The following is a 16,838-nucleotide window of genomic DNA, read 5'->3' as shown; positions in this document are numbered from 1 at the left end:
CTGATTCCGCAGCAAAAGCTCCATGGAGATGACAGTCTGAAGCAAACGCTGCGGAGCAGGGGGCAACGGGATCTTCCTAGGCTGGGCACAGGCTGGGCACAAGGTTCCTTCTCCTGGAGCTCTAAGCCCCCCCCCTGTCCTCCACGGGATCGATGCGGCAAAGATGTTGCAAAATAAACACTGCGGAGCGGGGGGGTGCAGCGAAAACGCCACGAGGCGGGGGGCAGCGAAAACCTCCTGGGCTGAGACAAGCCGACTCCTTCGGGAATCCAAGTTTCAGCTCTGTTTGGTCTTTCGGCAATACAGCTTAGGTCTTAATTAGGTCCTCGGCGTCAGCTTCAAAGGCAGCCGCCAACTTCCGCTCCCCAGCTCATTGGCTCCCGACGTGTCTGTGGCCACAGCAGATCTAAGCCATCATGGAGAGATGCTATTTCGGGGTCTCCAAAGGGCAGGACTTCTCACCACTCCGGAACAAAAAAGTACAAGTTGCTGGCCTGGATTGAATTGACCTATATTTGTGATGTTCCCCCCATAGTCAAGCAGAGCAGCAGCCTCTGTCTCCTTCCTGCTGCCCCGCCGGAACCGGAAATGATGCTGAGCTGATACGAATCAGTCTTGTGTTTTGCCCTCCCCAGGCTCCAAATGGTTCCTTGGAGCCAGGGGAGGGTAAAAACACTGTCTCCGACACTCCAGGGTGGCTCTCTCCCAAAGCCTCTGTGTGAGCCAAAAATCAGCTAGCTGGCACACACATGCACAAGGAGCTGAGCTACGGCAACAGCTTGCGTGCCAGCAGGTATGGCTTCACATGCCACCTGTGGCACCCATGCCATAGGTTCGCCATCACTGCACTAGAGAGTCCGTTTTATAATTTTAGAAGTCTTTTGATAAACACCATGCATAAAGAATACATCTGATACTCAATTTATGATCAAAACTGAACCCAAAACGTACATTGTTAAGTGAAAAAATTGTGAAGTGAATTTTGCCCCATTTTAAGACTTTACTTGCCATATTTGTTAAGTGAACCACTACAGTGGTAGTAGTAGCACAGTTGTTAAGCGAGCCTGGTTTCCCCGTAGACTTTGCTTGTCAGAAGGTCGCAAAAGGGATCACGTGACCCCCTGGGGCACTGTAACTGTCAATAAATGTGAGTCAGTTGTCAAGCATCCGAATGTCAATCACGTGACCACGAGGATGCTGCAACGGTCATTAGTGTGAAAAACGGTCATAACTCATTTTCTTCAGTGCTGTTACTTCAAACGCACTCTAAGCAAACTGCCTCTACTCTGAAATCTGTTACCAAATTTAGCAGACTGATTTTTCCAGCAATAAAATGTTCCTAAGGAATTAATCAATTATCTGCTGCAGCTGTGTGTGTATGTGTGTGTCTCTGTGTGTAAGGACATTTGTTTGGGGTTACAATTGTCAAGCATATGACTCTTAACATTTTACACAGTTCTATTTCCTTTGCTCCAACACAAAGCAAGGCTAAAATACAGGTGCAAATTATGATTATTATGATTATTTTGCAGAAAATCCCTACTTGGCTGTGAATCAGAATCCACAACATGTTGGCCGAAGAGCAGGGGAAAATGTCTCAATTACCTGCAGTTTTAGCAGAGTTCCCAATGCCAGTTTGATTAACGTGACATGGTACAAAGACAACCAGGAGCTCATGAACCCAAAATATTATAATAATAAAAGGCAAAAAGTGACTCTTAGACTAATGAACGTAAATGTGGAGGATTCGGGAAACTATGTATGTATGATCAGAATCGGAAATCGAACAGGATCAGGAAACGGAACGCATGTTAACATCACTCGTAAGTGTCAGGAACTTTGTTTCCTTTTTAATTAATTTTAAGCTAAGGTACAAAATGCAAAAGTAGAATGGAATGGAATGGAATAAATAGGATAGAATAGAATAGAATTCTTTCTTGGCCAAGTGTGATTGCACACACAATGAATTTGTCTTTGGTGCAGATTCCCTCAGTCTATATAAAAGGGAAAAAAGAAAATAAGATTCATCAAGAATCATAACATACAACACTTAGGGAGAAGAGATACCTGTATGGGGAAGGGCTGGGGGAAAAGGTTGACTTCCCTTTGTTGCAGTAAAATAAAGCATCAAACCCAGCGGTGGGTTGCTCCCGGTTCAGCCTAGTTCTAAGAACTGATAAAGCTGGTGGGGGAGGCTCCGCCCACCCACCCAGGACACTCTACCTGCCCACCCAAGATGCCCTGCCCACCCTTCAGTGATGCTCCACCCACCTTCCTGGGACTCAAAATGCAAAAGTAGAATAGAATAGAATGGAGTGGAATAGCGGTTCAAATAGTGGTCAGCAGTTCAAATCTCATCACCGGCTCAAGGTTGACTCAGCCTTCCATCCTTCCGAGGTGGGTAAAATGAGGACCCGGATTGTGGGGGCAATAGGCTGGCTCTGTTAAGAAGCGCTATTGCTAACATGTTGTAAGCCGCTCTGAGTCTAAGGAGAAGGGCAGCATAAACATTGAATAAATAAATAAATTGAATAGAATAGAATAATAGGAATAGAATGGAATGGAATGGAATAGAATAGAATAGAATAGAATAGAATAGCTTCTGGACATGCACACGTACCAACTGGTAGCAATGGGTTTTTAGAACCCACTACTGGTCTTGTTGTGCTCGTCTTGCCTGATCTTACTTTTTATCTTAACTCTTGTCTCTTGTCTCATCCCATCAATTCTGGCATAGGTTAGATTATGGTTTGCTGCTTACCCCCCAAAGTGGAAAATTATTATTATTATTATTATTATTATTATTATTATTATTATTATTATTACTACTATTATTATTATTATTATTATTATTATTATTATTATTATTATTTATAATGCCCTTTTAACAAAGGGCATGACAGCAAGTCATATACAACTAACACACACACACTTAGCTAAAACACAGCTAATGAAACCACAAAACTTGCTAAAAACATTCCCAAATTGGGTCATTCTGTGTTAAGTGGACCAGATTTATTTGAAAAGAAGCCATCACATAATAAAAACATGCTATTTCATTAGAAAGAGCATGTTTTTTTCCGATCATCATTTCCATCATTGTGATGGTTTCTTTTCAAATAAGGCTTCAATTTCACCTGGTCCACTTGACAAATAGTGACCCAATTCAGAGAAGTGTGCAGGAAGCAGATGATCCGATCCCTTCGAGTTGGGTTTCAGGCAGGGATGGGCAGCAGGCAGGATGGGATGGAACGCAGTTCCACCGGCGGAAATGAAGCTGTGTGCCCAGCTCCAGCTTACTATCCCTTCCCCTCCCCTCCTCCTCCTCAGAAAGCGGCAGGGAGACCAGCACCGGCAGGATTTGCAGGGGGCCCATTTCCTCCCCCCTCTTTTCTCAACAGCTGATCGACACACGAGCGCACGGGAAACGCAAAGCAAATTGTCACCCCAGAGAGCGACACTGGTGAGGTTGTAAGTCCAGGACTTAACAGTTCACTTGAACGATGATGATCATTCAAGCCACTTCCACCTGGTCACATGGCTGGCAAGCCACTACCACCTGGTCACATGACCATCAAGCCACACCCACAAAGTAAGCCATACCCATAGTGTGGCAGTAAAATTTTTGGCTGTCCATTACTGGTTTCAGGCCCAGGCACACACCAGCATGAGTCATCTCTGGTGAGACTGGGTGGAATTAGTGCATCCCTTCTTGGTCTTCATTGATTGATTGATTGATTTGGATTTATATGCTGCCCAACTCCCAAAGGACTCTTTCATGCTCTTTCAGTAGCTTTCAATCCCATTTGAAACATAGAAACATAGAAACATAGAAGTCTGACGGCAGAAAAAGACCTCATGGTCCATCTAGTCTGCCCTTATACTATTTTCTGTATTTTATCTTAGGATGGATATATGTTTATCCCAGGCATGTTTAAATTCAGTTACTGTGGATTTATCTACCACATCTGCTGGAAGTTTGTTCCAAGGATCTACTACTCTTTCAGTAAAATAATATTTTCTCATGTTGCTTTTGATCTTTCCCCCAACTAACTTCAGATTGTGTCCCCTTGTTCTTGTGTTCACTTTCCTATTAAAAACACTTCCCTCCTGGACCTTATTTAACCCTTTAATATATTTAAATGTTTCGATCATGTCCCCCCTTTTCCTTCTGTCCTCCAGACTCTACAGATTGAGTTCATGAAGTCTTTCCTGATACGTTTTATGCTTAAGACCTTCCACCATTCTTGTAGCCCGTCTTTGGACCCGTTCAATTTTGTCAATATCTTTTTGTAGGTGAGGTCTCCAGAACTGAACACAGTATTCCAAACGTGGTCTCACCAGCATTCTATATAGCGGGATCATAATCTCCCTCTTCCTGCTTGTTATACCTCTAGCTATGCAGCCAAGCATCCTACTTGCTTTCCCTACCGCCTGACTGCACTGTTCACCCATTTTGAGACTGTCAGAAATCACTACCCCTAAATCCTTTTCTTTTTCAGTATTTGCCAACACTGAACTGCCAATACAATACTCAGATTGAGGATTCCTTTTCCCCAAGTGCATTATTTTACATTTGGAAACATTAAACTGCAGTTTCCATTACTTAGACCATTTATCTAGTAAAGCTAAATCATTTACCATATTACAGACGCCTCCAGGAATATCAACCCTATTGCACACTTTAGAGTCATCGGCAAATAGGCAAACCTTCCCTACCAAACCTTCCCCTATGTCACTCACAAATATATTAAAAAGAATAGGACCCAGAACAGATCCTTGTGGCACACCGCTTGTAACCTGACTCTGCTCAGAATACTCGCCATTAACAATAACTCTCTGATGTCTACGCTTCAGCCAGCTGCAAATCCATTGAACTATCCAGGGATTAAGTCCAATCTTCACTAATTTATCTATCAGCTCTTTATGTGGAACCGTATCAAAGGCTTTGCTGAAGTCCAGGTAGGCAATATCCACGGCACCACCTTCATCCAACACCTTTGTGACATAGTCAAAGAAATCAATGAGATTAGTCTGACATGATTAGTCTGACATTTGTGGACCAACTCTGGCAGCTGGGAGGGGCTGGAGCCAAGAGCCTGGCAGCATGTCTCTTCCCCACACGGCTGGGTCCCCCCCACCATTTTGGAGCGAATGGAATCTGCTCCAGGACGATCCTTCCTTTATTTCTTTATTGGCCAAGTGTGATTGGACACACAAGGGAGGAGAGATAAACAAATGAGAGAGCGAAGGGGGGAGAGAGGGAGGGGACGCAGGAATGAGAGAGACCTGGAAGGAGAGAATGAGAGAGAGGGAAAAGAGAGAGAGAGAAAGAAAGAAAAGGGAAAGAGAGGGAGGGAAAGAGAGACGTGGAGAGGAAGGAAGGAAGGAAGGAAGGAAGGAAGGAAGGAAGAAGAAATGGAGGGAGGAAGGAGGAAGAATGGAATGAATGGAGGGAAAGAGGGTGGAAGGACTTTTTTTGAGGGTAATTTTTTTAATTTTTTCTCTCAACATACATTCAAACAATACAATGTACCATCTAATTTTCCATGAATAAAATGCAGTATTTTCTTAGTAACTAATATCAATCATCCCAAAAGTTGCAAAAGTTTTTTTTATTTTGTCATCCAGTTACATACATTTTCTTTTAGTTAAATTCCCTCCTAATGTTCCTTCAAAAAGTACAACACCAATTATATTTCTAACTTATTAACCAGTATGCCAAAGTGCTAAATTCAATTGCATTTATGCATTAATCCAAATCAGTATCACCTACTGCATATCTTATTATAATCAGTACTTCTAACGTTATTAAAACAGATCAGCAATTCCTAAATTCCTATATCTAAATAGAAAAATAGAAGTTAAAAAAGAGCAAACAAAACAGTACTCCAAGCTTAATCAACCCTTCTCAAACTCCAATTTCTTCAATCTGAGCAGAACTTTGAACCAAATCCTTTCCTTTTTAATTTTTTTGTATCCCCTTTTAATCCCCTTTTTCATTTTATTCTTTCTATTCTTCCCTCTAGGAAGAAAGGATTTTGTTAGAAAAATAAAGGGGTTATTGATCAAACTTTGGACACTTGACAAGTTTGTTATGATGGTGGCCATGTCCCAGGGTTATGTGAACATCTTTTGGGATGTTCAAGCAGCTGCAGGGATTCACTTAACGACTGTGGCAAGAAAGGTGGTAAAGTGAGGCAGAATTCATTTAATAACCGTCTTACTCAGGAGTTGGCCTCCATTGGTTCATTTACCGACAGTTCAATGTCTCAACGGCCCTGAAAAAAATGACTTATGCCCCTTTTTCACACTTAGGACATTCGCAGCAGCCTGATGATCAGAGGATCAAAACTTTGCTGCCATTTCATTTTTATGACCGTTGCTGTGTGTCCTGAGGTCACGTGACCCCCTTTTGTTTCTAACCGATCCACGCCCAGGCATGGAAATGTGCCGCTCAGACATTATACTTTTCTGCTCACACCAAAAAAAAATTAGAGGGAACACTGGTTGGGAGTGGGAGACACATTCGGGCCCGGGTTCTTTTCTTCCCCCTGGACTGTTTCCAGCTGGCATTGATGGAATAACAGAGTAACAGACTTGGGAGGGATCGTGGAGATTCTCTAGTCCAGTGAGGATGAGCCTTTTTTCCCCTCGGGGGCTGAAATTGGGTGTGTATGTGCACGAGTGCCCACACATGTAATGCAATGCCCCTCCTGCATGTCCCACCCTCTGCACATGCATGCATGACACACACCCCCAATTTGGGTCTCACATCCCAAAATGGCAGTGGGGGAGGGGAGAAGCCTCCCATCCTCAAATTGCCGGGAGAGGGAAAAGGCCTCTTTCCCCAAACGGAAAGCTTTAGGTTCGCCATCACAGTTCTAGCCCAACCCTTTGCTCAAGGAGGATACCCTATACCTTTTCGGACAGGTGGCTTTCCAATCTTTTCTTTAAAACCTCCAGTATTGAAGCCCCCACAACTTCTGGATGCCAGCTGTTCCCCTGGTTAATTGTCCTCACTGTTAGGAAGTTTCTCCTTAATTCCATGTTGTTTCTCTCCTTTGATTAATTGCCATCCATTGTTTCGTGTCCTGACTACTGATGCTTGGGAAAATAGATGGCCACCCTATTCTTGGTGGCAGCTCCTCCAATATTGGAAGGCTGCTATCACGTCAGCCCTAGCCAGAGGTGGGTTCCTTCTGGTTCGAACCAGCTCGCCTGTGATGTCATGGTGGAACTGGTTGGGTCGGTGCCATAGGCTCGCCATCACGTCCCTAGTCCTTCATTTCACTAGCCTAGAGATGCCCAGTTCCTGCAACTGTTCTTCACATGTTTTTTGGAGAGGTGCATCCCACCTTTTCTTAGGGTGTGCCAGGGCTTAACTCTCATCTTGTTCCTCTTAAAACTGAAGACATTAATGAAGAAACAAAATATGTAAGCACAGTATATTCACCACTCTGCCTGGAATGTGGGCATGGGGTTATGGGTGGATAGTCAATTAGATCAATGTTGCCCTCAATATATATATGCCCGCTCTCTTGTCAGAATGACCTTGAATGGCTAACACGACATTTCAAAGTAGTTGCCAACAAATATGTACACATTTTATTTGTACATATTTATAGAACAGACAAACGATCTGGTAGCCTCATAGCTACCTGTAGAAACATCAAAATTGAAAACAGAAGCAGGAAGCACAGAGAGGGCAATTTACTGAACATGATGGGAAGAGTTTTTGCTGAATGATTATGTTCTTTCATGAAGACCAGGAAATGTAAAAAAAAATTTTTTTTTTCAATAGGAAACCATGAGCTTTGCAAGAAAGACTTGCAGTCTAATTTCACTTCTCTGTTTTCATGATTCAGTTAGCCTACTGTGGGTTCTCCTGGAGGAGGGGATAGAGCTGAGGTTAGCTTCTTAAAAGACTTAGGGAGAGAGAAAAAATGGTAGTAGAACAAAGAGTGAATTTCTATGAACAATCTGCAGCAGGGATGTCAAATTCAAGAGTGCTTAGATCTGGCCTGAGGTGCAAGCTGTCACGGTTCCAGGTAGCATCCAAACTAAATCAGAGTCCAAGTCAAAGGACTCCTCAAAGTTCCAGTTTATTGCTGGAGCAATCTTGGGAAATCTGAATCTGAGTTTCCCACCCAGTTGAAAGTTCACATCCCTTGTTCCCCACCTACAAACTGGTCACATTGCCCACTCAGATTATGCCACCGTGGCCAGTCCTCCTTCTGCTTCCTCCTAGGGGGTGGGGGGTGGGCATAGGATGTCCTTGAACCACTCAAAAGAATGTTTTGTGGCTGAATCTGTTCCTTCATGAAAATCACCCCACCCAAGTTGCCATAAACATCAGGCCTTCTATAGATAGTGTGGCAAGCCGTTAATTTATCACCAACTTCTGCACCGGCTTGAAACAGCAAATGATCAACCCACCTGTGATGCCTTTGCCAGCAAAAACGGAGCTCGGAGGGTTGGGGGATGATATGCATTTTTCCTGGTGGAGGCCTGCAGTAGGCCATCCAGGCTGAAAATGGGCTGCGGTGGGGGTTGTGCACAGTGTTCCCCCCAATACAGTTTTCACTGGGCTATCACAAGGGCTATCAAAACAAACTAAAAACAAAACAAAAGGAGAAATATTTTCCCTTTTGCATTTGAGCATGCAAGAAGGGACAGGAAAGGAAAAAGGGAAAGAGGAAAGGCAAAGAAAAAGATAGGAAGAGAGTGAGGAAGGAAAAAGAAGGAAAGGGGGGAAGGAAAAAGAAAAGAGAAGGAAGAGGGAAGGGAAAAAAAGAAAAAGGGAAGGGAAGGGAAGGGAAGGGAGGAGATAATATTGAGAGTGAGTGAGGGTCTCAGGGAATTCCGACCTTAGCCATCACAGATGCCCCTGACATGAGTGACATCAAGCTGGACATGCCCACCATGGCTGTGCCTGTGCCTACCCCTAGCCCACTGAGGTCGGACATAACCCTGATGTGTCCCTCAAAGAAGTTGAGTTTGACACCTCTGATCTGAAGCAATCCAGAAATGTAGGCATTATAACTTGCAGCTTCACAATCATACACGGAGAGGTTGTCCCACCTCCTTGGAAACTTCATCACGGCTCTCATAGAAAACCCAAATGCTATAATAGCTGAGGGTTGGAAGGTGACCAAGCTTGGTCATGGATCTCACTGGGTAGTTTTGACCTAATCACTTCATGCTGGCCAGGGATGTCAAATTCGATCTCATTAAGGGTTGTGTTGGACCTTCAGGTGGGTGTGGTGGCATGGCCAGCTCAAAGTCACACATGTCAAGGGCCCCTGTGGTGGCCCAGGTGCTCTGCCAGAGAAAATGGGTTCCCAAGCTCCATTTCCGGCTGCAATCGCCTCCTGCTACTCACTGCCAGTGAAAACGGAGCTCAAGAGGGCAGCATGTGGCCCTTACAAACTCAATTTTCACTAGCAGAGACACTCCGGGCTGGTCATTTGCTATTTCCAGGGCAACCCCATGGCCAGATCTAAGCACCCCGCAGTCCGGATCTGACTGCCGGGCCTTGAAATTTGTCAAACTCAACTCTACAGATGGAGGTCATTAATGTATGTGCAAAGTAACCCTTGAATAACAAAGATATGCACATGGAAACATTTATGAGAGTAGCTATGAATAATTATTCAGCCACAAACTGATACAACAACTTGAGTTAAAGTTTAGTTTAAGAAATAGAACAATCCAATAAACAGTCTAGGTCATGTTCTGTCTGGGCAGGGCACTGATCGGAATAAAAGCCACACACACACTCAGAGGATCATACATTGCTATTAAAACATCCAGGTAAACACGGGCTAATAATTTTTAGCTCCAAATTATTCTATTCTGGCAGTGTTTCCAGCTTAATTGTCTCTGAGATAATCACAGGTCCTGGGCGGGAAGCCAAACTCATTAGGGGAAAATTCCTTTGGAGTGATTCTGTCAATCAACTGAACTTACAGTTTATCCAGAGACCTTTCAGAGATGCAGAGTTCATGAGTTAGAGCAAACTGAAAGCATAAGGCTTATACACGGCCATGATTTTTCAATCGCTCTTTGCTACGCTCACTTATCCCCAGACTGTCCCTTATATAGTGACAAGATGTGGCCACGTTTTCCCTAGAGCTATTAACGCCAAGACTCCATTCTTTTCAGATATTCTTGTCTGGACATAGATCTCCTCACTCTGGTGTCTAACATGGGCTCGTCCTCTAATTCATCTTTCTCCTCTGACTCAGTCCATACCCAAACTGGGGGTGTTACAGTCTCTAGTTGACCCTCAATCTCTGACTCGGTATTACTCTCACTCTCAGACTCAGGTGACAAGAACACTGGCCTAGAATACCAATAGACATCCATCTCCTGGTCCTCGAAATCTGTGACCAACTGAGCCATTCGTGGGCCAGTCACAACAGGTCATACACGTAATAGTCAGAATAACAGTCCAAGGAATATCCAATTACAAAGTCTTCTTACCAATTGTTTGTGTCATGCACAGTTAACAAAGATAACAAGGTATAAATACAGCTTAGATACAAGAGAGATGAGAATGTCAAAGAAAGCATATCAGAGAGCGTGAGCTATGATCTCTAGTTCCCTCTTATGGCAACCTGCAACACAATCAACCAATCAGAAATAGCATACAGTTAAAGCTACATACATTAACACAGTTAAACCTACATATATACATTGTTGGTTTATATATTGCCAACCCAACTGATTGGACAGTTCTAACTGAGGTGTCTCAGGGATACAGCCTGTATTAACTGAACATTCTCCTTTTGGCTTTCTTTCTTTGGTCCTTGACTGAGTTGCACACCAAGGTTGCTGACACTATTGTCAATTTTGTTAGGTGTTAAAGAGTAAGCAGTGTTACTCTTAAGAGTTACACAGGATGCACAGAGGAAAGAACATGGAGGTAGCAGATATTTAGCTAATATTCCAGAGATATGAGCAGTACTTCAAATAACCAGACCACATACATTAAATGTACGAATATTATTTACATTAGACAAATATCGTAGTCAGTAACAGTCCTAGTCGTTCACAAGTACAGCAATCTATATTCTCAATACATATGCAATGCAAATTTTACTCAATACGTGTACATACAAACATTGGAACACATAGTTCTTAGTACACAGAGTAGTCCTTACAATGGAATAGTCACATAGACACACCAGCATAGAATTAGAGAGTCTCAATAGGAAGAGAGTCTCATTAGGCTCTGAGATCTGACAGAGAGAGACGCTGCTGACTCCCTCTTATAGCTGAGTGCAACACCAGCTCTTAAAGCAGTAGTGGGCTAAGTCCTTTAAACCATACATTGCTGGCTTAAGTTATATATTGTAAATCCCAACCAGTTAACACACAGTGCTAACACTTTTTTCCACCCCTCGCAGCTCCAAAATTAGTGGTGATCCAGTCACCTACTTTCATCCAGTCAAGAGAAGGAGACAACCTCACCATGTACTGTAGTGTCCGGGGGAAGGAAGCCAAATACCTCCATCTTATTACGTGGTATAAGATTGCCTCTGATGCACAGAAGAGCTTAATGAAACATGGAACTCGTGTTCGGAAAGACCGAGCTTCTCTGTTTTTGAGGAACATCAAACAGGAGGACTCTGGGAACTATACTTGTGAAGTTGATAAATATGGCCAGAGGAATGGAACTAGGGTGACCATCCTTGATAAATAGAACAATTTTCTCCCCTTCCTATGGGAATGATCCACAGTTTGTGGCTTAGAGTGTCTGGTGAACCCAGGTCATTATAAGTTCTCCTAGAAATTGTTGACTATGCCATAACTTCAACCAGGAGATGTTTAGGTAGCCTAAACCAAAGACTGGAGCCTAATGAACCTGATTTCATTGATTTATCTCCAAATATCATTGATTCTCCCTAAATACTTTTAATGTATCTGATATATTGTTGTACGCTGCCCGGAGTCTGTTCTGCTGGGCTTTCTGGTATGAGCCTCCCGAAAATTCAAGGGTACAAATTTCACACACACACGTTTGAAAATTCAAAACAATGTTCTTTATCACAAAATTCGAAACAAAGCACCCTTTTTGTATTGCAAAGAGCACTCGTCCCAAAACAACCTTGTAGGCTGTACAATTCCCTTAATCAGTCCTTAAGTACTTAGCTAGCAGCTGTGAAGAAACGTCACAGCCCTCCTTCTTCCAACGAAGTGAGACACACACACTTTGCTCTGCTTTGGTTTCAAAGGTGTGAAAAATCAACAAACAAAGTCTGGAAAACAGCAAAACAAGGTCCTGAAAAACTGCGATCAGATAATCTTCCACAACAGCCAAACCAACACGCTGCTATTTTTATCAGCAGCTGTAATTACTAGAGCCCCACCCAAACACAGGTGGCCTCTCTTATCTCCTGTAATATGTCCTCAATTGGTCTCTTCTACACATAACTCTGTGCCTGTGTGGGTCCACGACTTCTGCATCTGAATCGACCGAAGATAATGGAGATTGGCTTCCTGGGCTGTGTGCCAAGCCCCCCTCTTCCAAGTCACCCCCACCTTCTTCTTCGTCCGAAGAAACTGCACTACCTGTCTCTGTCGGCAATAAAACAGGCCTATGACATGTTGATGTTTCCCCTGCATCCACCTCCACGTTCCTTGGGGCAGGAGCTGGGCCAGAGCCAACCACAACAGAGTCCAGAAGGAATTGGGCAGCTTATAAATCAAATCAAATCACAGTGACGTCTTCGGGCAGCATTGGCTCTTTGGATTTAAAATGGAGATGAGCACCACCCCCTAGAGTTGGTAACATACATGTGAGGGGAACTAGGACATATGTTTGAGGGAAACCTTTATCTTTTTATATCTGATATTGCTGTTAGGAGCCGTGGTGGCACAGGGGTTAAAGTGTAGTACTACAGGCTGCTTCTGCTCCCTGCCAGCGGCCTGCAATTTGGCATTCAAATTTTGCCAGGCTCAAGGTTGACTCAGCCTTCCATCATTTTGAAGTGGGTAAAATGAGGACCCAAATTGCTAGGGGCAAAATGCTGACTCTATGAACCACTGTAAAGCCCTCTCTAAAGTATATGAAGTGGTATATAAGTCTTCAGTGCTATTGCTATCTTCCTTCCTTCCTTCCTTCCTTCCTTCCTTCCTTCCTTCCTTCCTTCCTTCCTTCGGTCCTTCCTTCCCTCCCTCCCTCCTGTTACAATGGAGTATTGACTTTGCTGGCTGCCAGCAGTTCAATTCTGACCAGCTCAAGGATGACTCAATCTTCCATCCTTCTGAGGTCAGTAAAACTAGGACCCAGATGGTTGGGGGCAATAAGCTGATTCTATAAACTGCTTACAGAGGGCTGTAAGGCACTGGGAAGTAGTATATAAATGTAAATGCGATTGCTATTGCTACAAATTTGCCTCACAGAACATGACGGCATGGAAACTCAAGCAAGTAGGACAGGAGATGTCACAATGACATCGTATGTGTTGTGATGTTGCTGTGCAATAGTTGTACTATTCTTGAGGCAATAGTATTAGCCTAAGGTGTGGGATGGGATGTGGGAGAACAGAGGTTGTTCATTGAAAGTTTCATATTTTTTATCTCTTTTCCCTCCCCCCCAGGATGTTGAGTTTGCAATTCTAAGAGTATCTCTGGAGTAAGGAGCACAGGTGGTCCTTGACTTACAACAGTTCATTCAGTGACTGCTCAATGTTACAACGACACTGAAAAAAAACTTTGGAACATTTGGCCATTTATGAATCCAGAGTCACTTAATAAGTTGTAAAATGGGGAGGGGGAGGCAGAATTGCTTCTGTAGGTTAGCAACAGAAATGTTGGGCTCGATTGTGCTGTAAGTCGAGGACCACCTGTAGATAAGAGCATCTTTTCGGAGGATGTCCATTATTACCAGCTCATTTTGTGTTGCTTGTTTTAAGCAGGACATAAGGAGCCACCACAAATCACCAACATCGAGACTGTCAGCAGGGAACCTGATTTAAACAATAATGGGAGTCAAATCGGGATCCCTGTGGGGGTTGGAGTAGCCGCGGGCACCCTCATCTTCTTGCTGCTTCTGGGCTTCCTGGTGTGGAGATCCAAGAGGAAAAGTAAAGGTGAGACCTTCTTCCACAGCTGCCCTTTCAGACTTTTCATGGTGGGAAGGAGGGGAACAAGCCACAGGCCTCTTTCCACGATTTTCAAGACCGTGCAGAAGTGGGGAACGGAAGGGTTTGTATTCCTTGCAGACACCTGGTCATTTGCATCCTTTTAAGGGGGGTTGAAGCACTTGGAGGCTTATCTTGTGTCTTCAGGGTCAGCTGAGTGGTGGCCCCGGTTCATGTAGTCTGCAATTTCCCCCCCTCTGGAAATCTATTCCTACTCCCACACCGTTCAAAGGGTGTCCCTACCAAATTGTATAGCTAGAAGTCTGTCGAGATTATCCGTCATTCAGGTCACGGTTGTCCCAAAGGTGCTTTTTACAGAAAGCAACTGGACTTTCTTGTTTTTGCTTTTGAAGATGTTTTGCTTCTCATCCAAGAAGCTTCCTCAGACTTTTAGCTATACAATTTGGGATGGACACCCTTGGAAAGGAGGGGGAGAAATTGGAATGGATTTCTGGGGGGGGGGAGATATTGCAGACCTCAGGAACCAGGAACACCCCTCAGGTGACCCTGGGGACACAGCTAAGTCTCCAGGTGGCCTCAACCACCTGCTAAAAGGAGTATAAATCCTCCCACTCCTTGCTATCCTGCCAGAGCTGAAGAAGCTTCTCGATGAGAAGCGAAACATCTTCAAAGGAATAAAACAAGGAAATCCAGTTGCCCCCGATGTCTAGTTTGCTTGCCTGAGCTGACATACTTATCAGAATGGCAGATCTCTTCTGTTTTTTCAGCCTTTTCCTGGAGCCCCATTGCCAGGGATGGGCAGCAGGCAGGACGGGGTGGAAGGCAGTTCCACTGGTGGAAATGAAGCTGTGTGCCCAGCTCCAGCTGACCATCCCACCCTCCCATCCTCCTCCTCAGAAAGCCACAAGGAGATCAGCACCAGCAGGAGTTGCAGGGGGCCCATTTCCTCCCCCCTCTTTTCTCAAGAGCTGATTGGCACCCGTTCGCCTAGCTACCCAGCCTGAGGCAGGGGGCCACCCAGGAAGGAGAGCACGGGAAACGCGAAGCAAATTGTCACCCCAGCGAGCGACACTGGTGAGGTTGTGATGATGATCGTTCAAGTCACTCCCACCTGGTCACATGGCTGGCAAGCCACTCCTACCCAATCACATGACCATCAAGCCACACCCACAAAATAAGCCACACCCACAGCGTGGCAGTAAAAATTTTGGCTACCCATTACTGCCCAATGCTCTATCGGACCTCTAGACTAGGGCTGGGTTCCACATACCTTCACTATCGGTGTACATTGCTCATTCTGCTTGCATGCCCACATGCCCTTACAGCAATTTCACTTCCGCACATGCTCAGAAGGTGGTTTCAGACTGAAACACACCTGAGGAACCGATCAGCTGAGATTCGGGGAAAGAAATAATAGTCAGTATTAACCTGCAGGTGGGTGGGAGGGCTTTTTTCACAGCAGAGGACAAGGAGAAGGCATACAAACAACTAAAAAAATCACCAAAAATTAGGGGGAGAGAGAACCAGAGGAACCCACCCCTGCCCTAGACACACATTTCTCAAAAAGATGCATGCTTTTTGTAAAAACAATGCCATCTCCATTGGTTTCTTGTGCTGAAAACATATATGTAAGTGTATAAAGTCAGAAAACCTCTCATGCACTTTATGAGAGAGGTATGATTGCCTGGTCAATAAAAAAAAAAGATCTTAGAAGTCCCTCTGAAGCAGAATTCTCCAACCTTGCTAACTTTAAGACTTATGGACTTCAACTCCCAGAATTCTATCTTAAATTTGCCAAGGTTGGAGAACCTTGCTCTGAAGCTCAGTGAGGTATGAACCTCTTAAAGGAAAGAGATTCACCTTCAAAGGATCACCAGGGGGGGATTTAAACAGCAATTGGCCACCCCCAGAGGTGTTCATTCATTCACCTGAAGATCCAGAGAAGGAATAATGATGTCAAGAAACTGACCAAGGAGAGATTCAACTTGGAAAGGAGATTTTTTTTATAGTGAGAACTATTATTCGGTGGACCGCCTTGTCTTAAGAAGTTATGGGAGCTTCATCACTGGAAGCTTTCAAGAAGACTGCCATCTGTCAGAAATGGTGTGGGTCTCCTGCTTGGGCAGGGGGTTGGACTAGATGACTTACAAGTCTTTTCCAACTGTTGTTAATATGTTGAGGAATAACGTTTTGTGTTTCTCTTTGTTTCACCATTGTAGGAGCTTCAGAAAACCCTTTGGAGGTTGAGCCTACGGTAGCCAAAGAAGACAAAAAGGTAAGTCGAATGATTGCTTCATCATGATGACATACCGGCATCTCTCTGCCCCTGTACTTGGCATTTACTGGGTATTTAAATACTTTGGGGATTTTTTAAAATATCACAATACCCCCAAAATAAGACACTGTCTTATATTTATAGTATAACCCTGAAATAAGTGTTTGGCCTTATTGCCATGCACTCAAAAGCCCGATTAGGCTTATTATCAGGGGATGTCTTATTCTGGAGGAAACAGTTTATCTATCTATATCTAAATCTATATCTATCTATCATCTATCTATCTATCTATCTATCTATCCATCATCTAACTATCTATCTATCTATTTATCTATCTATTTTTCTATCTATTTTTCTATCTATCTATCTATTTTTCTATCTATCTATCCATCCATCCATCCATCCATCATCCATCCATCCATCCATTCATCCATTCATCCATCATCTAT

The 16,838-nt window shown here is 43.9% G+C and overlaps 1 protein-coding gene across 1 annotated transcript in view; it reads left to right on the top strand.

The window, feature by feature from the left end:
• LOC139172047 (tyrosine-protein phosphatase non-receptor type substrate 1-like) overlaps nt 1–16,838 on the top strand; it is a 54,688-nt gene that overhangs the window by 27,649 nt on the left and 10,201 nt on the right. The window contains exons 4-6 of the mRNA XM_070760710.1: nt 1,533–1,823; nt 13,929–14,102; nt 16,334–16,389. Of these exons, the coding sequence (XP_070616811.1) occupies nt 1,533–1,823; nt 13,929–14,102; nt 16,334–16,389 (521 nt within the window). The remainder of the gene's footprint in view (nt 1–1,532; nt 1,824–13,928; nt 14,103–16,333; nt 16,390–16,838) is intronic.

This window comes from Erythrolamprus reginae, chromosome 9, assembly GCF_031021105.1.
Source record: "Erythrolamprus reginae isolate rEryReg1 chromosome 9, rEryReg1.hap1, whole genome shotgun sequence".
Taxonomy (NCBI): Eukaryota; Metazoa; Chordata; class Lepidosauria; order Squamata; family Dipsadidae; genus Erythrolamprus; species Erythrolamprus reginae.
This window is presented reverse-complemented; position numbering and strand designations above follow the sequence as displayed.